Source organism: Garra rufa, chromosome 21 (genome assembly GCF_049309525.1).
Source record: "Garra rufa chromosome 21, GarRuf1.0, whole genome shotgun sequence".
NCBI classification, from domain to species: Eukaryota; Metazoa; Chordata; class Actinopteri; order Cypriniformes; family Cyprinidae; genus Garra; species Garra rufa.
In genome coordinates, this window is record NC_133381.1 from 18,750,433 (window position 1) to 18,773,011 (window position 22,579).

A 22,579-nucleotide genomic window follows, 5' to 3' on the forward strand; every position below is an offset into this window, starting at 1 on the left:
GGAGAAAATAATGTTTTCCTCAAAAACCTTAATTTCTTTTCAACTAAAGAAAGAATGACATGAACATCTTGGATGACATAGGGGTGAGTAAATTATCAGGAAATATTTATTCTGTAATGAACTAATCCTTTAAGGGTCCCTTTGTTGTGGTATAATACCATGTGAATTTAAATGACTCCATCTACTACGGAAACACCCTTTATAATAAGTTACAAAACTAGTTGGTTGTGTAAGTGTCCTCCTTCCTCCTGTAGAGGGCAGCCAATACACATTCACGTGCTTCTTGATTTCGTAAGAAGTCATGGCTGCTGTGGCACTCGTGCAGGGCGCGAGTAGAGGTCTGGGCTTTGAGTTTTGCAGATATCTACTCCTAAACAAATCTTCAGCAGCTGTGATCGCAACATGCAGAAACCCGGACGCGGCGCAACATCTGAAAGCGCTGAGGGCGCAGCACGCAGACAGGATGACTGTACTAAAACTAGATGTCAACAGGGAAGATGACATCAAGAGAGCGGCTGAGAGTGTCAAAGCTGCCTTTGGGAAAGTGGATTTGATCATTAATTCTTCAGCTATGCTTCATCCGTCCGGTAAAGGAGAAACAAGTTTACGAGACGTGTCCGCTCAGGTGAGCAACAGACTTTTTTATCAATATTAAAATAATACTATGTGCGCGGCATATTCAAATGTTTTTGACATGTGACATTCTTTCTAACACCCTTTTCTCTACATTCAGGGAGTAATTTCCACTTTGACCACTAATACAGTGGGTCCACTGGTGATGGCCAAGTATTTTGCCCCCCTGCTTCAGAAGGGAACAGGGGCGTTTGGCCAAAAGTCCACAGAAAAAGAGAAACAGCACAGTGGCATCATTGTAAACATGACTGCTAGAGTGGGATCTATAGGAGACAATGGTTGGTATCTAAGCATAAGTTAAGAGCAAGTTTTTTTTCTTCTTCTATAAATGTGACCTTGGAACACAAAACCAGTCATAAGGGTAATTTTTTTTATTAAGATTAATATGTCATCTGAAATGAAGTTCTTAGAAATGCATGCTACTAATCAAAAATTAAGTTTTGATATATTTACAGTAGGAAATTCATAAAATATCTTAATGGAACATGATATTTACTTAATATCCTAATGATTTTTGGCATAAAAGAAAAATCGATTTTGACCGGTTTTGTGGTTCATGGTCACAATGAGGTTTAAACACATGGCTTCCCTGTGAGGTGTCAATAGCCAATCAATAAGTTTATGAACGAATTACTAAGCTGTCAAACATCAGAAAAGCTCATGTAGAAAAATAAGTATAGGCTACTTGAGGCACCGTTTGGGAAGAACCGACTGAGAAACTTCTGTCTGACCTGTTCTGGCGAGAAATCTGTGCTACACTTTTAAAGCGTATGTGTTAAAAATTGTTTGGATGTCTATTCAGACGCATTTACTATATATCAAACAAAGCAAAACATAACACTCCTATAACAAAAGTTCCCATAATGGGTCTCGTAGTACGTCGACGCGGATCATACCACCGCTAGAGGGCGGAAATAAGCACGACATTAAAGATCACTAGCTGTCTATCGTCGACTGCATGCTGTGTAAAATACACCTTGACTATATACAATTATCACAAAGTTGGCAAAAGACATATTAAAGTTTTCAACATCAAATACAGTAAATTTCAAGACTTCCAAACACCGAAAATATCAACAACAAAAAAAGGCGCGAACTTGCGTGTGAGGAAAAATAACTGCAGCAATGACTGGATAATTACAACAGACGATTGTGTTGGACACGTTACTTTTTCATTTTTGTTTGATCATAACACAAAATGACACAGTGTGTTAAAATAGTCATAAAACAAACAAAAAATATGTTATTAATTAACACATCCTTTTTTAGGGCAAACAAATCAGCTGTTTAGAGCCCGCGAATATGACAATACCAAAACAAATGTAACATTTATTTTATAATTGTCTGCATACTAATGCAAAAAACTCAAAATAAACCAGCTGTTTCTCAAAATAAACCAGCTTGAATGTGATGATACTTTACTGACCACAGATGAAATTATCTAGACTTGTCTATCCACCTTATTTTTCAATGTTTTATGCAAAGCTGTTTTATGGTAATGTGTGAGACATTATGAAGAATAACAAAGTGCAGTAAATGGTAAAACTGTTTGCAATATCAAGCAGCAAAACAAGCTGTTTTGTACAGCGAAAAATTGCTGGACTCGGATGAGCCAGACACATTACATTTACACATGCTTTTACAGGAAGGATAACCATGTCTGGTTTGTTTCTGTCTCAACGTTTACAACTCTTTTGGTTTATTTTTCTATCTTCAGATCTTGGAGGCTGGTACAGCTATAGGATGTCTAAAGCCGCCTTAAACATGGCCACAAGAAACCTGTCCATTGAGCTGGGTCGAGGGCGCTCTAAAATTGTGTGTGTATCCCTTCATCCTGGAACCGTGAATACTGATTTGTCTCGGCCCTACCATCGAAATGTACCCAAGGAAAAGCTGTTCAGCACAGAGTACTCAGTTCAATACCTCATGAAGATTATAGACACTCTAAATATAGACAAAACAGGTAAAGCCTATGCATGGGACAGTACTGAAATACCATGGTAAACAGTCTTGTCCAAAACGACAGTATTCTGTGTGTAACCCATTTTTAAAAAGGTGGATGGAAAAAAATGTAACAACGGAAAATAATGTTGGTTTATTGAAAATCGTTTAAGAGGTTTGTTGAAATTCTAAATGTTGGTTTATTGAAAACATACACATGCATTCCAGGAAGACTTGCTGGTTTAACTGTCCTTGTTTCTTTTTCATTTTGGCTGTAAGAATGGTACATTCTATCTGTTGTGCTCACAACAATGAAACTACCAGTCAGATAAGAAGAGCTTATCACAAATTTCAGTATGAAAGACGTCATAAGGGTCTACTTGGATTTTTGTGTTTATTATATAATAGTAAAATTAATCAGTACTGTCTGCATGGTTAAACAATTTATTAAATTAAAACTTTAAAGAGATATGTCACCCGAAAATTCTGTTATTAATTTCTTACCCTCATGTCGTTCCAAATCTTTAAGATCTTTGTTCATTTTTTAAAAACAAATTAAGATATTTTTGATGAAATCCAAGAGCCTTTTGGATTTCATCAAAAATATGACGAAATCCGAGAGATGAACAAAGGTCTTATGGGTTTGGAACGACAAGAAGGTGGATAAATTAATGACAGAGTTTTCATTTTTGAATAAACTATCCCTTTAAAACTTTTTTTGTGGATAGAATCCAAGAAAGCCTTCATTTGATTTACTTTTCAATTGTCATTTGCCCTTTCAGACACAATAAAGCTTTGTTTTTTTGTATTTGTTTCATAGATTAAAAACAACTTTTTCAGTTCTTTTTCATCTGCCCTCGTTACATTATTGCAGGGATGTCCAGTTCTCTCCTGTCTTTCCAAGTAGTTGAGGTCACTGATGCCACATTCGCTGCAGTTTCCTGAATGATTTGGCCCCTCTCAGTCCTGTAGCTATTTTAGCATGTATCTATTCTGAAAAGTACCTCCCACAGTACTTTCCAGAAATGTACACAGTGAGTGAAATGACATTTGATGAAGCAATTATTATTTTACACTCTTCAGTATTTGTCAGATATGCTGTTCTGAAGCTAACAGCTGGAATGACCAAAATTAGTTAACACTGTAGTGACTGGAGACTTACTGGTGATTGGTCTTCTTTTGCCTCTAGTTAATGTGGTATTTACTTGTCTCTGACACTCAGTCAACTGTCAGTTACTCTTTTTCTGTAAAGACATTGATAAAATAGTCCATCAGTGGTTCAATCGTAATTTTATGAAGCAACAAGAATATTTTTTGTGCACACATAAAAACAAAAATAACTTAATTCAACAATTCTGCTCCTCTGCATCACCCTAGTGCAATTTGGAGAGTATGGAGGGTACCACAAAGCATGCTATTGACGTAGAACATGCATGCATAGTGGTTTTGTGTATACCGTTTAAAGTGTAAAGTGCAAGTATGCATGGTAATACTCTCAAATTGGGTGGCACTAGGGTGATGCAGAGGAGAATAATTGTTGAATAAAGTTGTAATTATTTTTTCCCCCACACAAAAAGTATTCTTGTAGCTTCATAAAATTATAATTGAACCACTGATGTCACATGGACTATTTTATCAATGTCCTTTCTATCTTTCTGGGCCTTGAACGTAGAAGAACCCTTGCTGTCTATGGAGGGACAGAGAACTCTTGGATTTCATCAAAAATCTTAATTTGTGTTCGCAAGATAAATGAAGATTCTACAGGTTTTGGAACAAAATGAGTTTGAGTAATTAATGACAGAATTTTCATTTTTGGGTGAACTTTAAATGTAAAAATGTTATAAACTAGTGAAAGAACTAATACGTTTTTTATGTCTTATGGTTAATTATCAAACCTAAATCAAATTCTCAATTATTTATAATTGCCGCAAAACAAAAATTAAGAATAGAAATAAAATTTGTTTTGTTCATTAACCCTATTTTTTATTGCAGAATTGTGACATTGTTATTAAAAGTGGATAAGGTGGGAAAAGTCATTTTTCTACCATTCACAAAAGTTTTTTTGGCTAGCAAGCCAGTCTGTGTTTGTTTAATTCTACATGAAGATACATCAGAGAGATTTAAAACTAATTAATTTCAAATAACTGATCAAATTATCCTGCATTTCTTTCATGTTATTTTGGTTAACAATTCACTAGTTTGAACCCTTCCTAATGTCCTTACCTCCATGATACTGACTTGATACTTGAGAACTACTAAACTGAAACTCCCCTTTGAACTCATTCACCCCACAATACATTCTCGCTGAGAGAAATCGCTTTCAATTGCTACTCATTAAAAATGATTCACTTGAAATTGTAGATAGATAGATAGAGATAGATAGATAGTGTCTTTAAAACAACAAGAGTGACGCAGGCGAACATGCCGTACACCCTAATACCACACATACAAAAGGGAGATATTTAAAGATGTTGTCAGCTGACTTGTGAGGAACGATCGTTTTGTACTCCGCTCTTCTTTTGGCGATAAAAGATGGTCGTCGTGTGAGCGCTCGCGCTAGGCTGTAAAACTGGTTCGTGGAGCCATTCCGGGTGACGTCATGAGCCGGGTGTTTGACGGGGTGTCTCAGCTGCCGCAGCGCCAGGACTAACATGAGAGGAATTATGACCGACAATGACCTCGACCACTGCGCGTGTTAGTGTTTTACTCTCATCGTTAAGGATTCGTCACTTGTAAACACGCGATATTATCGTCGCTGCTGCTGTTTTAGATTAAATCCGTGCGTTTGATGTAGGTCATTAGCCACGAGCCGTTTCTTATCTCGACAGCGCGACACATCCAGCGTGTGTCTGTGTGTATTTTGAGGCTCGCCTTCAACCTGAGCGGAGTCGTGCGCTGTAACCCTTTACTGTGCATTGAAATATGGATAAGGCCAAATCAGTGATGGAGCAGAAAGGATCTGGTCCTTGCTACACAAACGGCATGCACAAGCCAGTCCGTCGACAGCTCAGCAACGGGAGCTGCAGCCCGTACAGTCCGACGGACGATAATAATTACCACCATCTTCACCACGACCCTCAAACCAACGGGTCCCCGGCGAAAAGGTGTCGGCTGCGGAGGCGATTTGAATCAGCCAAGAAAAACAGACCGCGTAAGTTTACAGTCACGGACACCCTCAGTGTATATCAGATAAAATTTGTACATTTTATTTCATCAGTGCCTGATAAGCAGTGATGTCCTGTGATGCACTGGTAATGTCAATGTTTAACATATTATTGCGAGAGGAATGGTTTACACTGACCGCTTTGCACAACCCATTTCACAATATTCGTTAGAAATAAAATAAACAAATGTGCCAGTTCCCCTATTTTTTGAGACAACAAACAGCATTGAAAGAATATATGTGTGAATGTATTTCTTGTTAGGTATTAACAGATATTGATTTTAGACTTAAAATTTGACCTCGATTAATGATCTTTGAACGAGAGTCCAAAGTAGGATTCAGAATCCTAAGGAATGTATCGATTTTTTTATTTACCACTTTTGAGTAGAAATAAATACAAATCTTAATCTTATAAATATGAATTAACCGCCATAAAAAAACTGCCAAATTGTGAGGTAATTAATTACTAATTTTCTGATAACATGTAGGTTTATAAATTTATTAAAGTTGATGCAAACGGTTGGATATATAACACAATAGATGATAATCTGCGGTTCATTAAGAAATAAATCAGTAACTCTTCTGACTAATTCATAAGCGTTTGTTTTGGTTCAGTAAAAAGAACCGATTCATTAAGAGTCATTTTTCGGGAATCGGACCACATTGGACGCACAGTATGTTTTTGATTCATGGAAAAGAACCGACTCCAAGTCGGATTCGTAATCTTAAGGAATTTATCGATTCTTATATTTAGTACTATAATAAATATAAGAATCGATAAATTCCTTAAGATTACTGATTTTTGTAAAGAAAGAAATTAAAATTTGATTTCATTTACTGCCCTCAAAAGCAACATTCCCGAGAACATGTAGGTTTGTAAATTTAATAAAGTTAATGCAAAAGGTGTGCTGACACTAGATATAACACAGTAGATAATAATAACCTACAGTTCATTAAAGCAACACTAAAGAGTTTTTTTTTTTTTTTTTTTTTTTTTTTACCTTAAAATAATGTTTCCGAACTCATGTCAGTGGTTCATCACTCATAACAGGGTGAAACGGCACTTTCGTATTCGCTTTGCCAGAACAGCACTATGTAAGTTTGGGTCGTCGGGTCGTGGTTTTGTAGTTCAAATAAGACTACAAATTCGCCTTGCTTTACGGAAATCTGACTGATTCATAAGTGTGTTGTTTTGTTTCAGTAAAAAGAACCGATTCATAACAGTCATTTGGCCGAGAATCAGATTACATTGGACGCGCTGTATGTTTTTGATTCACTGAAAAGAACCGACTCATAAGAGTCATTGGTTTGAAAATCAGACTGTACCGGTTTTCGCTGTATGTTTCCCGCTGTAGATTCAATAATGATAAATAATGATCTTTGAATAAGAGTCCAACGTCGGATTCGGAATCTTAAGGAATTTATTGATTCTTTTATTTAACACGTTTGAGTAGAAATAAATTAAAATCGTATTTAATTAACTGCAATCAAAAGTGTGTTGCAAAATTAAGATCCAAACTAGAATGCAGAATCTCAAAGACTTTATTATTTTATTTAGTTCTTTTGAAAAAAATCTGATTTAATTTACTGCCCTCAAAAACATGTCGAAAAGATGTTGACAGTAGATATTAACATGCGGTTCAGTAAGTCATATAAATCAGTAACACTTCTGACTGATTCATAAAGAGTTTTGTTTTAGTAAAAAGAACCGATTCATACGAGTCATTTGTCCGGCAATCGGACGCACGGTGTGTTTTGGATTCACTAAAAAGAACCGACCCATAAGATTTTACGCTGTAGATTCTGTAGCAGTGTTTTAGTGAATAGTATTGTAGGAAACCCTGTCAGACTGTTTTAATGCGGATTTTTGTTCGTATCAGCAAATTATGACATTCGCGTTATAGCTTCTCAAATGTACATGTAAATATTTCGGGTCTGGCATTTGAAGAAATGCTTCTCAGTTACCCAAACCTAGCACAGACTGTCATTATTTCAGTGCTGTGTCTGACCTGTATTCCGAAGAGTGTTTTTTGTTTTGAGGGAACCTTTGAGACTGTTCCTCCCGCTCTCTGATTGGTCGTTGTTCGGTCAGGAGGTGTACTGAAAACGCTCCTGATGGAAAGGCTCGAAGCGTTTCGACCAATCAGCGCTCGACTTTTGTCTTCTCGTGGCCGCTTTAAAGGGCTAGACAGAAACGCCCCCACCCTCCACTATGCAGAATTTCTCAGTTTTTACTCACTTTTACAAAGCGACGCTAAGAATTCAACTTTGAGAGTTCTTTTATAATGCCATTACAAACCAAACTAAAGTATTGACTGCGTTTTGCCTGTGGGCTCTCCTGCGATTTGGGCGTTTTTGTTTACAATTGAATATATTAGGACTTCCAGCAGGATGAAGTTGAGGTGTTCAAGAAAGCCAGGTAAGACATCACCTCATCCTTGTGTGATGTTGTAAAAAAACACTTTCTTGAAATTGCTATGATAGTTTTAATATTGTTTTTCCTTGGTACATATGCTGGTGACACTCTAAATGAATTAGATTTTTTTATCTTTGGTTTTTAAGAAGTTCAAAAATGTTGTAAAACAAAGTGACAGTCAGGTTTAGTTTGTAACAGCAGCAGAAAAGGAAAGCTTAATACAGCGTCTATAGTCTTTAGTTTTGCTAGGCCAGCTTGTCAACATTCCTCAGCTCCAGCCATGTATTGTGTGTGTATGTGGTAACACCTTTGTAGCAGCATTTTTCTTGTTTTATTATTGTTCTTTTATCTATACTTAACCCATGTAAGTAGTGTTGAAATGTGTTCTTACCAGATAAACAACATTTTAGAGTAACGTATTAACCATAGTTTTTGTTTTTTAAAGATATTTTTATCCCTGTTGGTAAAGACTTACACGAGCTGACAATTTACATTTTTACATTTATTCGTTTAGCACACCTTTATTCAAAATGACAAATTAAAAAATGCAAGAAGCAATTTATCATAAGGAGCCAATAGCATAATAAGAGCAGGCAATACAAAATTGCCCAATAGTATAAGCTAGAAGAAGGAGGGATAAAAGAATGATAAAAATGTGCGGGAAAGTATGAATTTGCAGTTAAATGCAAAGCTTTGGACTGTTTGCCACAGGGTTTGTTTAGATTCACATACCATTAGCACACAAAGTAGACAGACATTAGATTTTTTTATGAATAAAAGGGCATTGTTATTATATTATATTAGATTATTATATTTAAATGGCACTTTAAATTTGCATTTAAATGTATATTTGTTGGCTTTTGCAGTAAGTGACCATTCTGACATTAATTTTAAATTTGGCTATGCAAGTGATGGACACGTTTCTTCTGTCCTAGTTTAGTGGCTGCCAGGTACTCGATGGCCTTCATTCTCTTTTGCACAACCTTCTCTTACACATGGACACTCGCTTGCATGCCAGTTTCTCTCAGTCAGCCCCTCTCCTTCTCTCGCTCACATTCTCTCTCGCCACTTCTTTGCCTTTCCCAGCCCCTCACATGGACACACTTGCCTGCCAATTTTCTCTCTCTCAGTCTCTCTCCCTTTCCATGCCTCGGATGACTGGGGGAAGTAAACAGACCTTTCACCCACATGGGCTGTTTGATGTCATTATGTCACACCACTGTCACACCCCCTGTTCACCTGCTGCTTCTGGCTCAGGTCATTCAGGTCAATGAAGGAGCAACATTGTTTCATTCCTGACTAGGATGTTCTTCTGCCGTATTCACTTCGAATAACAGGCATTTTCACATTTTAAACTATGGAGCTATAAGCACGTGCGTATTCATGAAGTTGGGCACTCGCCCACTTTATATGCATTCTCTGAAATGAGAGTGATGTCCAAAATAACCCTCCCAGCATACGCCAGTGTCTATATTAGTGGGGGAAAGAGGTGTGAGTGTCATCTGAGATGATGATGTTGTAGCAGAGAGTGTTCTTGTTGCAGATAGGTCACCTGTGCAGGACCAGCTGACAGTGTTTTTCTGTCGGAAGGTCAGATTGATCTGCGTGTGCCAGGCTATTCGAGTTCAGATCTGTGTCCCTGACTTGCCCTAATTCTAAGTCCAATGTCTGGTGTAAGAGTCATATCAGTAATGATATACCAATTATTTCATAAGATTAAACTTTGCTCCCGCCGCTTGTTAGACACTGATCTGTAGTTCAGGTCAAATTCGACATTTCTGTGTGCTGATATGTATTTGCTTATATAAACAGACCTGCTGTTTTAGTGTTTATCTGTGTTTCTCACCTGCTAAGCATCCTAGAACAGCCATTTGCAGCCTCATGGCTGTTGCCATGGTAACTGCCTGACTCTTCATTAGCTGCTGCAGTGTTGCTTGTGGTGACCAAGTCACTGCCTCTCTTTGGTTGACCAGCTTGCAGTGTTTGAATTAGCTTGCTTGCATTCAAAAGTTTGAGTCAGTAAGGTTTTTTCGGATTAGCTGCTTTGAAAAAAAGTCTCTTGTGCTTACTGAAGCTGAATTAATTTGATTAAAACTACATAAAGACACTAATATTGTATTTCTTATTGATTATATTTTGAAATGGAATTTACTCCTGTGATGCAAAGCTGAAATTTTAGCAGCCATTACTCCAGTCTTGAATGTCACATGATCCTTCAGAAATCATTCTGATATGCTGATTTGGTGTTAAGATAGTTTTTTGTTTCTTGCTGTTTTTAAAATATAAATCTTTTGTAACAATATAAATTTTTATTCTTTAACTTTACTCTCTCTTTTGATCAGTCTGATGCATCCTTGCTAAATAAAAGTATTAAAGGGTTAGTTCACCCAAAAATGAAAATTAGCCCATTATTTACTCACCCTCCAGGCATCTCAGGTGTAAATGACTTCCTTCTTTCAGACGGATCCAATTGGAGTTATATTAAAATAGTTCTGGTGGCTCTCCCAAGCTTTATTATGGCAGTGGTTGGGAGTTTTTCTTTATCAGTCCAAAACAAGTCCAATAAAGTATATCCATCCATAATAAAAAAAGTGTCTAACATGGCTCCATGGGGTAAATACAGGCCTCCTGTAGCAAATTGATGCGTTTTTGTAAGAAAAATATCCATATTTAAAATGTAATAATCATTTTAATCTAAAGCATGCGCCTGTGAGTCTCGTGAAAACAGACGTTTGTTTACAGGAGCAAAGGAAGCAAAGTTTCCTTACTTTAGCAAAGAAAAAACAGTCTCCTCTTGGTTTATATTGAAATCCTCCAAAATTTTTCATTACAAATCCTAGTTTTGTACTTCTAATTCGTGACTGTTGTCCTACGTCTTCCGCCCGGAACAGCTTCCATGTACAACAGTTTGCGCAAGATGAATTAAAGTGATTCTTACATTTTAAATACGGATATTTTTCGTACAAAAATGCATCAATTCCCTACAGGAGGCCTTTATTCACTCCACCAAAGCTGTGTGAGACACTTTTTATTATGGATAGATGCGCTTTATTGGACTTGTTTTGGACTGATGAAAAGAACACCCATCCACTGCCATAATAAAGCTTGGGAGAGCCAGAACAATTTTTATTATAACTCCGATTAGATTCGTCTGAAAGAAGGAAGTCATGTACACGTAGGAAGCTAAGAGGGTGAGTAAATAATGGGCTAAATTTCATTTTTGGATGATCTAACCCGTTAAGAGAAAAAACATCTTTTGAATGGTAGTGTGTACACTACAGAAATATGGTCAAGTTGTTGTTCTTTTGTTTTAACTAAGCTTTTCCTTATTTTGTTGTAGACCTGAATGGATATTTTTAGTAGATTTTAGTTGCCAAACCAGTTCATCTACTGTGTTCTCTATGGAACACTAAAACAAGTATACAATCATGTTGATCAGTCTTTTTTATCTCTTTCTAGCCTTTCCATGGTTTGGAATGGACATCGGTGGTACTTTGGTAAAGCTTGTTTACTTCGAGCCAAAAGATATCACTGCTGAAGAGGAGCAGGAGGAGGTGGAGAATCTTAAGAGCATACGCTGGTACCTCACCTCCAACACGGCCTATGGTAAAACAGGCGTCCGTGATGTACACCTGGAGCTACGCAACCTGACAATCTGTGGCCGGACGGGAAACCTGCACTTCATTCGCTTCCCCACCGCTGCCATGCACAGATTCATCCAGATGGGCAGAGATAAACACTTCTCTAGCCTGCATACCACACTGTGCGCCACTGGTGGCGGGGCGTACAAGTTTGAGAACGACTTCAGAACGGTAAGGAGATGGACCACAGCATGGATTTCAAACTGGCTTGACAGTATAATCAAATGTTTAATATAGCTATGTGGAGTGGTATGTGGACCAATTAGATTTCATGGTGGGCTTACACTGTGTCAAGAAATAGACACCAAGAAAATTTTTTTTCAACTTATTATTATTTTTTTTACTATTTAAAATAAAGGTTTCTATTTGAAAACATTTTAAAATGTAATGTATTCCTGTGATTTCTAAGCTGAACTAGCATCATTACTCTAGTCACATGATCCTTTAGAAATTCTAATATTCTGATTTGCTGCTCAAAAAACATTTATTATTGTTGAAAACAGCTAAATATTTTTTTCAGTTTTCTTTGATGAATAGAAAATTCAAAAGAACAGCATTTATCTGAAATAGAAATCTTTTGTAACATTATAAATGTCTTTATCATTACTTTTGATCAATTGAAAGCATCCTTGCTAAGTAAAGGAATTAATTTTTATATAAAAATATACTGACTTCAAGCTTTTGAATGGTTTAGTGTTTAATGTTACATAACATAAGATAAATGCTGATCTTTGGATCTTTCTATTCATTAAAGAAGCCTGAAAAAATGTACTCGACTGTTTTAAATATTGTTAATAATAATAATAATAATAATAATAATAATAATAATAAATGTTTCTTAACACTGAAGACTGGAGTAATGATACTGAAAATGTAACTTTGATTGCAGGGATAAATTGCATTTTAAAAAATACATTTTAGAAAATATTTGTAATTTGTAGAAAACGTCAATATATTTGTGGAAACAGTGATACACTTAATTTCTATAAGTTCAAAAGAACAGCATTTATTTTACATGTAGATCTTTTGTTTCAATGTAAAAGTCTTTAATGCCATGTTTGACTAATTTATAGCATCCTTGCTGAATAAAAATAGTTTTATTTAAAAACTGATGAAAAAATATACATTTTAATAAAAAAATTAACATTTATTGGCTGTAATAAGGCATATTCTTGTTTTTTGGCAGTAGCATTACTTTTAAATTGACGTATAAAAACATTTAGGTCTCTGTTTGAGTCCAAACTGTTTGATGGAAAGCCTAAGCATGATATTTTTTCTTTAATACAAAATGTGTCATCAGGAAATATGTTTAAGGGATGAAACTTGTACATTCAGAGCAATGAGTAGTCATGAATCCTTCTTTTTTTTTTCCTTTGTAGATGGCAGACCTAGAGCTGCTGAAATTGGATGAGCTGGACTGCCTCATCCAGGGTCTGCTGTACATAGACTCGGTCGGTTTTAACGGTCATCCTGAGTGCTATTACTTTGAGAACCCCTCCGACACACAGAACTGCATCAAGAGACCCTGTTGTCTTGACAACCTTTTTCCCATGTTGCTGGTCAACATTGGCTCGGGCGTCAGCATTCTTGCTGTACACGAAAAAGACAACTACAAGAGAGTAACAGGCACCAGGTCAGAACAGCAACGTGCACGATATGGAAGAAACTTAAAAATAGTAGTGTCAGTAACATGGCCAGACTTTGTCCAGGCCTATCTAAGGGACAGTTCAGTCAAAAATGAAAATTCTGTCATTAATTACTTACCCTCGCATCGTTCCAAATCCGCAAGACCTTTGTTCATCTTCAAAACACAAATTAAGATATTTTTGATGAAATCTGAGAGCTTTCTGACCCTGCATAGACTGCAATGCAACTACCACGTTCAAGATTCAGAAATGTACATTTTAGTTATATTGATGTCTATGCAGGGTCAGAAAGCTCTCGGATTTCATCAAAAATATCTTAATTTGTGTTCTGAAAATGTAGAAGGTCTTATAAGTTTGGAACGCATGAAGGTGAGTAATTAATGAAGTATTTTTTTTATTTTTAGATGAACTGTCGCTTTAACATTTACACAGATTCTAAAGTAATTTCAAGTGCATTACTCTCTCAATAACTATTTGATAAAATTAGGATTTTGTGGTTTTGTCCATTTGTTTCCAAAAGAAATTTACACAGGGATGTTTAATGTTGATAATAGCTAAAAAAAGCAATTTGCTGCTTCTGTTTTTTTTTTCTATGAGCAATTGTCATCTAGATCAATCAATGCCATAAAGCTTTATGAGTTTACCATTTGCTAACCACATGAACTTTATTGTTTCCTCATCTCATGGACACAGAATCAAAAGTCTGTTAGAGGCACAAGAACACAAAATCACCTCTTGCTGTGTTCATTTTTCTTTTTGAAACATGAGACTGAGTAATCGTTAGATAATAACATATCTGTGATTGACAGCAGAGTAGGTTGTGAAGTTCACTGACTGTCAGTCAACAGATAAGCGTTGTAGATGTGGTTGTACCAGAATGGAACAGCCTTTCAGCCCTGATTGACAGATGGGAGGAGATTTGTCAGCGGTAGTCAAAGCTGATGTGCAAATCTGTCACACTAGCAGGAGGATCAGGAACTTTTACTTACATTTTACAAACCTCTGTGTGTATTTCCCTGTCAATTTCATCCGGTTCAATTTAGTAATTTATTTGATCCAAAGTACAACAAAACAGTAAATTAAAAAAATGTGTATTATTACTATTTTAAATAACTGCTTTCTATTTGAATACATTTTAAAATTTAATTAACTCCTGTGATTCCAAAGCTGAATTTTAAGCATTATTTCAGTTACAACAGAGTTTTTTCAGGTTTTTTTTTAATGAATAGAAAATTCAGAAAAACAATATTTATCTGAAATAGAAATCTTTTGTAACATTATATATGTCTGCATCATCAATTTTGATCAATATAAAGCATCCTTGCTAAATAAAAGTTTTAATTTCTATAATTTCTTTCCCCCAAAAAATCTTTTGAATGGTATACAATGCTCACCGGCAGCCATATCATCCTGTAGCCTAAGACTGGTCGCCCACTGAAGCTAAGCAGGGCTGAGCCTGGTCAGTACCTGGATGGGAGACCTCCTGGGAAAACTGTTTGCTACAGGAAGAGGTGCTAGTGAGGCCAGCAGGGGGTGCTCACCCTGTGGTCTGTGTTGGTCCTAGCAGCCCAGTATAGTGACGGGGACACTATACTGCCAAAAAGCACCGTCCTTTGGATGAGACGTTAAACCGATGTCCTGACTCTCTGTGATCATTAAAAATCCCAGGATGTCTTTCGAAAAAACTAGAGGTGTGACCTCGGCATCCTGGCCAAATTTGCCCATTGGCCTCTGACCATCATGGCCTCCGAATCATCCCCATATTCCAATTGGCTTCATCACTCTGTCTCCTGTCCACCAGTAAGCTGGTGTGTGGTGGGCGTTCTGGCGCACTATGGCTGCCGTCGCGTCATCCAGGTGGATGCTGCACACTGGTGGTGGATGAGGAGATACCCCTGACACTGTAAAGCGCTTTGAGTGTCTGGAAAAGTGCTATATAAATGTAACAAATTATTATAGTGTATAATGTTACTTTTTTTTTTTTTTTTTTTTTAAATGCTGATCTTTGGATCTTTCTATTCATCAAAGATTCCTGAAAAAAAGAACTCAACTGTTTTAAAGATTGATGATAATAACAATAAAAATATTTATTGAATAGCAAATCGGCAAATTAGGATGTTTTCTGAAAGATCATGTGATACTGAAGCCTGGAGTAATAATGCTGAAAATTATATTTTAAAACATTTTCAAATAGAAAGCAGATATATTAAATAGTAAAAATATTCCATACAACTGTTTTATATTGGATCAAATAAATGCAGGCTTGGTGAGCAGAAGAGGCTTCTTTAAAAAACATTAAAAAGTTTTTGACTGGTAGTGTACATTTAAAATAGGAAACTGTTATTATACTAGTTTTTCAAAATTTTCACTGTATTTTTGATTTAAAAAAAATGCATCCTGGGTGTGCATAATCTGTCACACTTGCAGGAGAATCAGGAACTTTTACTTATTTCCCTGTCAATTTGATCCTGTTCAGTTGAGTAATTTCTGTACATTCTCCACATTCATTCTCACAACAGTTCAAAAGTTTAGAATAATTAAGTTTAATTAATGTTTTTGAAAGAAGTCTTTTATGCTTACTAAAGCTGCACGTTGAAAAAATGTTTTTTCCATTCCATCTAATTTATTCCTTTGATGTCAGTGCCAAGTTTTTAGTAGCCAGTGTCAATGTCACATGATCCTTAAGAAATCAGTCTAATATGCTGATATAATGTGTGACATTGACCTTCCTTTGTGTTGCTGTGACCACAACACTTGTTACCTGTCTACTTTTGCAAGCTGGTCTGCGACCTTGGCCATAGGGACATTGTTTAAATTGTGGTCACAAGGTCAAACAGTATGCGTGTATGAATGCACAAGTGCACTTCAGAGGTGGCCTGTAACCATGTTTTGACTCTAAATGTTTCTCTCTTTAGTCTTGGTGGAGGGACGTTTTTGGGCCTGTGCTGCTTGTTGACGGGTTGTGAGACGTTTGAAGAGGCGCTTGAAATGGCCAGTAAGGGGGACAGCACAAACGTAGACAAACTGGTGAAGGACATCTATGGAGGGGACTACCAGCGCTTTGGCCTACAAGGGTCTGCAGTGGCTTCAAGGTACGAAAGACATTCTGTGTTTGTGTGCGTGGTGTCAGATGACAAAGATCCACAAATGAAATGTGATGCAACTGAGCTTTATTTATGGTGTCTTGCGTGTAGACTGACGTATGTGTTATTTATATATTTTAGTCTATATTTATTTGTTACATTGATCGTGGCTACACAATCTACACTGATTTGGATGTATTGTCTATAATTGTATTGTAGATTCTAGGAGTGCCATGGGACTGTTTCATTATCCACCCCTAAGTTATTATGCAATGAGTTGATAAACTGGTCTCTTTCTTGATTGTCTGATTGATATATAATATGTGCTTGTGTTTTATTATAGCTTTGGTCACATGATGAGCAAAGAGAAGAGGGACAGTATTTCTAAAGAGGACTTGGCCCGAGCTACGCTCGTCACAATAACGAACAACATTGGCTCCATCGCACGCATGTGTGCGGTTAATGAGGTGTGTTGTGTTTTTGCGTGCATATGTGTGTGTGTGCATCCGCATGCAGTCAACAGCTGCTGTGTGCTGTGAGCATCTGTCTGGCCACTCTGGGCTTCTCTACAGTGTTGCCTTGTAGCCTGGTGATCAAGCAGCATTGTACAGGGCTTTCAGGGTGTACAGAACACCATCAGAGCAGAAACTCCCAACAATACCCAGAGAATACATGGTGTTTTATCACATTAGCTATTGTCTATGACAAGGTGATGATAGCATATACTTAGAATTTGACTAAAAACACCAATTTGAGCCCCTGCTATAAAAAGTCTATCAAAGGATTTGCTTGTGCCAGGACTCCCCCTGCTGGTGCAAAAGAAGTACTTTAGAATGGTATTTTAGAGTTATGAACAGGCCTGCATGCAACATACCTGCAGAAAGAATTTAAGACTTATAACCAATTAAAGGCATAGATCTGGCAAAAATTAAAATTTCCCCATGATTTTCTCACTCACAAGCCATCGTAGGTGTGTATGACTTTTTTCTTTCAGATGAATACAATTTAGTATTGAGTTATATTAAAAAATGTCTTGGTAAAACGTCTTCCAAGCTTTATAATGGCAGTGAGTTGCTATTGAGATTTTGAAGCAAAATAAAGTGCATTCTATCCACATGGCTCTGGGGGTTTTATAAAGGCTTTTTGAAGTGATGCGATGCATTTGTAAAGTTTTAAGTGAAGATTTTTTTACACTAATGCATCAATTCACTTCAGTAAGGCTTTATTAAGCCTCTGGAGCTACATGGAGTAGTTTTTTTTTTTTTTTTTGATAGATGGGTGCACTTTATTTTGCTTCAGATACTCAAAACCAATTCACTGCCATTATAAAGCTGAGAGGAGCCAGGACATTTTTTAAAATAACTGATTGTATTCATCTGAAAGAAGAAAGTCATATACAACCAGGATGGCTCGAGGGTGAGTAAATCATGGGGTAATTTTCATTTTTGGTTGAACTATCCCTTTAAATAGTGTGTAAATCTATTCCACAGAATTCTGTAGATTTTTTTTTCCCCCAAAATAAGTGTGAGAAATGTGAAAACATTTGATCTGGGTCTAGTAATACTGACAGATGTTTCTGTTTTGTCCTTTAGAAAATCGAACGGGTTGTTTTTGTGGGGAACTTTCTGCGTATTAACACGGTGTCGACAAAGCTTCTTGCCTATGCTATGGACTTCTGGTCCAAGGGCCAGCTGAAGGCCCTTTTCCTGGAACATGAGGTAATTATTTAGTGTTATAATAATTTATAAAAGTAATATTGTGAAATATTTGTACTATTTAAAATAACTGCTTTCTATTTGAATATATTTTAAAATGTAATTTTGTCCTGTGACCAAAGCTAAATTTTCAGCATCATTACTCCAGTCTTCAGTGTCACATGATCCTTCAGAAATCATTCTAATATACTGATTTGCTGTTCAAGAAACATTTTTTTATTGTTATTATTAAGACTGGAGTCATATTTTTTTTAAAAGTTGAGTATAATTAATTTAGACATTATAGAAATAATTAAATTGATCAAAAGTGATGATAAAGACATTTTAATGTTACAAAAGATTTCTATTTCAGATAAATGCTGTTCTTCTGAACTTTCTATTCATCAAAAAAAATCTACTAAGCTGTTTTTAACATTTTTTTTCTGAGCAGCAAATAAGAATATTAGAATGATTTCTGAAAGATCATGTGACTGGAGTAATGATGCTAAAAATTCAGCTTTGAGTTCACAGAAATAAATTACATTTTAAAATATATTCAAATAGAAAACAGCTATTTTAAACATTTAAAATTTTACTGTTTTTGCTGTACTTTGGATCAAATAAATGCAGGCCTAGTAAGCAGAATAGACTTCTTTGAAAAACATAAAAAACTTTTGACTGATAGTGTCTTTTAAAATGTAATTTATTCCTTTAGCAAAGCTGAATTTTCAGCAGCCAATAATAATATGCTGATTTGGTTCTCAATAAATATTTCATATATTCACCTTTGATCTATTTAATGTCCGTTACTGGATAAAAGTATTCATTTCCTCACCAAAAAAAAAAAAAATACTCAACCCAATCTTTTGAAGCATTAGTAAACGTGTATGTATATATGCTCACTTATATGTGTGTATGTGCATTTCAGGGATACTTTGGAGCCGTCGGTGCTTTTCTAGAACTGCTGAAGTCGTCCGATGATGTATAAAGGAAAGAAATCATCTCTGATGATCCAGAAGCTGCTTTAAGACTCAGAAGCTCCAGCAGAAGAACTGGAATACTGGGAACACTGGGAAATTTTGAAAGAAGCCATCATAGTAAATAACCTGTAAATAACCCTAAAGATAAGATTCTAATATTTTTATGAATAACTTAGTCTCAGCCTCAGACTGCCAACTCTAACAGAACATTATGGTTAATTTTTTTTTTCCGGTTGTTGTTGTTGTTGTTTTCCTTTTATACGGTTTGTAAATATCATTGTGTAGTGAACAGGGAGAGCAAATTAATGGCCAAAACCTGCTGTGTTAAACTTTTAATATTCTTGACCTGCCACCAGATGAGAGTGCATTCAAGGTTAACTGCTTTCTGTTTCGAGGCCCGGTTAAATAATGCACCTTAGGGTTTTTATTATTGTGTAAAACTGCTGTTCAGACCCCAAATTGTTTAAAACACTATTCGAGTTGATTTTTAAGCCTCAGGTGCTGTATTAAATGTGTGGTGATTAGTCTCTATACAGCATAAAGCAACCTTTTTTCCGATTGCCTCTTCTTTCACTCTTCCTCGTCACTAGAGTAAACAGTTTTTCATGCATTGCATGAAAGTGATTTTAAAAGGGAATCAGTGTTGGAATTCTATCAGAATAGGTAAACTTAAAAAAAGATATATTTACTCTGATTCACACAAAGCCTTTACTAATAAAAGGATGCACAGAAAGCTCAGGTTGTCTCACTGTTATTTTTGAGAGGGATTTCTGTGGGACCAATTGACAGGTACTTCAGATAGAAAGTTCCCATAACATCCCACATTTTTGTCCTCTTCGTCCAGCTTTGCCTTTGCCTTTTCCTATTCTTTTTCCTATCTAAACCAAAGTTGCTTCAATCATCTTTTTTTCTAAATGCACACAGTTATACGCATATACCTCCTCTTTTGTTGCCTTCCTTTTATTTAGAATGGTACTAAGAGTAGATGACAAAATAAAGATTAAGTCAGTATGACAGCAGTTACCCACAACCCCCCATTCCTCAGTATTCGAATGTCAAACATGTTTAGACAGTTCAAAGACTCAGCCATTGTGTTTCCATTGTAGTGCCAAAGCGAGGCGGGGAGGAGTCAAACCAGACAGCCTGCCAATGCAAACATTCCTGCTTTGCCAGGCCATGTACCACATTACTTCTCCTAAAAGTTGCCTAGCGTTGGAGTGTTTCTAAGATGAGTTCAATATGTCATGAATAAATAAAAACACCACTCCCTTATTAGTTACTTATTAGTTACTCTTAGCAGTTTTTCTTGCCTTCTATGAGATCGTTCTCTTCTTTTAACAACTGAGGCTGTTTTTAGGTGGTTTTTATGTTGTTGTTTTTTATTAATATTAACATTTTTGTTTGTTGTTTTAACTGAGTTTTCCAGGGTACTTTCACAGGAAATCTGAATTAAATTTTGGGGACCTCGCATGTCAGCTGCAGTTTTTTTTTTTTTTTTCTGAAAAATATTAATATTTTATGATTTTTATTTTATTTTATTTTTTATTTTTTTTTAGAAAATAAAAAAGGTGGTTAAAAATTATGCATATCTTTATAATATTTAATTATGGTTTGGGTTGGCCTTGTATATTTTGCATTAAATTATTTTACAGCATATTTTGGGTACAACGTTTGGCTGTCAGTGTGTGATTTTATTTTAATTTTATTATTATTTGTCATTACTGGGATTTTTTTTTAATGAAAATGATCTGGTTTTAAACCCCTCATTCTAGATTAGGATGATGTTTTCATTTGTATACCAAACTGTATCACTATGACAGCTGTATGCTGTATGGATGATTAACATTTATAAAGATTGTACATTTATGGTATTAACAAATTGTTTTTGCCACACAATCTTGGTAAGATGCAAGTATGAGCATGTTTCAAGTGTTCAAGCCTGTGTAATTGCACTGCACAGTTCTTGCTAAAACTAAAGCTTTCATCCATTGTGTGTTAGTCCACAAAATACAGCTTTATGTTTTGCAAGCACTGGTGAGGTTTGAAGTAACTTTTGCTGTCATACCAGTAAGCAGCAAAACCGGTTGCCAGTTACATCAGTTTTGTTTAGTATAGAAACAACGCACAGGCATTAAAGTTTAAAAGCTGTATTAGTCTATATCATAGACTGTTGTACTAATTTTAATGTATATAGTTCTTTTCCTCTGAAAGGTGACCTTTCTCTCCTCTTGCTATGCAGTAAAGTAATTTGCTCTGAATGTTGTTTGCTAAAAGCAGCTTGGTTGAGAAAGTCATGCGGCTTTTCAAAACTAGCTGTTTGTGTCCTGTCTGCCACTTTATTAGTAACACTAATAAATAAATAATGAGTAAAAAGAGGCTTCTGAAAAATTACTGTTCTTGTTCTGTGTCTGCCTGTTTTCTTTTGATTTCTACTGACATTTTTAAACAAATTATCCTTTGAGTTGCTTGTTTGATGCTACTTTAATGGATACTTTGTTCTGTTATTTGTATAACTTGTAAATAATCCTGTCTTTGTTTGTCTCCTCAGATGTCATTGAAGCCACTCTGTTAAGCTTCAGGGCTTTATTAAGAAAATATGAGAGATTTGATGTCTGTTTCATTCACTGGGTTTATTCGGACACTATGCATAGACTCAAGAAAGGACATTTCTTGTAATAAAGTTGAAAAACAAAAATAGGTTTTATTCAGTATTAATTGTTTACTGTTAATCTACTGTTACTGTTAGTTTTATAGAAGTGAACCCATTAAAAAAAACTGCCACTTTATTGTTCTTTTCAATTACTGTTGCCCATTTTACAATACAGTACAAACCTTGCTTAATTTCTAACACATGTACAGTTGATGTCAAATGTTTACATACACCTTGCAGAATCTGCAAAATGTAAATGATTTTACCAAAATAAGAGGGATCATACAAAATGCATGTTATTTTTTTATTTAGTACTTATCTGAGTAAATAATATTTCACATAAAATACATTTACATACAGTCCACAAGAGAAAATAATATTGAATTTATGAAAAATAACCCTGTTCAAAAGTTTACATACACTTGATTCTTATTACTGTGTTGTTACATGAATGATCCACAGCTGTTTTTTTTTTTCTTTGTTATTTCGTCCATTGTTTGTCCTGAACAGTTAAACTGCCCGCTGTTCTTCAGAAAAGTCCTTTAGGTCCAAGTATGCAGCTATTACAGAATGTTTAAATGTTCACTGATGCTTCAGAAGAAAAAAACAATGCATTAAGAGCCAGGGGTGTAAACGTTTGAACAGAATGAGGATGTGTATATTTTTTTAAATTTGCCTAAATATCAAATTCAATAGTTTGCATAATACTTGCATATCAGTCCCTCAGTTGTC

At 35.7% G+C, this 22,579-nt stretch overlaps 2 protein-coding genes across 3 annotated transcripts; both read left to right on the top strand.

The window, feature by feature from the left end:
- Nucleotides 1-301: 301 nt before the first annotated feature.
- LOC141296086 (C-signal) lies at nucleotides 302-3,417 on the top strand. Its single transcript, XM_073827367.1, has 3 exons — nucleotides 302-625; nucleotides 734-911; nucleotides 2,351-3,417. The coding sequence occupies exons 1-3, from the start codon at nucleotides 302-304 to the stop codon at nucleotides 2,635-2,637; spliced, it is 789 nt and encodes a 262-aa protein (XP_073683468.1). The 3' UTR covers nucleotides 2,638-3,417.
- Nucleotides 3,418-5,199: 1,782 nt separating this feature from the next.
- On the top strand, nucleotides 5,200-21,983 carry pank1a (pantothenate kinase 1a). Of its 2 annotated transcripts, none has more exons than XM_073827317.1 (7): nucleotides 5,200-5,725; nucleotides 11,613-11,965; nucleotides 13,174-13,427; nucleotides 16,356-16,532; nucleotides 16,867-16,990; nucleotides 18,116-18,241; nucleotides 19,146-21,983. In XM_073827317.1, the coding sequence occupies exons 1-7, from the start codon at nucleotides 5,497-5,499 to the stop codon at nucleotides 19,203-19,205; spliced, it is 1,323 nt and encodes a 440-aa protein (XP_073683418.1). In that variant the 5' UTR covers nucleotides 5,200-5,496; the 3' UTR covers nucleotides 19,206-21,983. The 2 variants fall into 2 exon arrangements, with proteins under 2 accessions (XP_073683418.1, XP_073683419.1); XM_073827318.1 differs by lacking the exon at nucleotides 5,200-5,725 and adding an exon at nucleotides 7,961-8,156.
- Nucleotides 21,984-22,579: the final 596 nt, after the last annotated feature.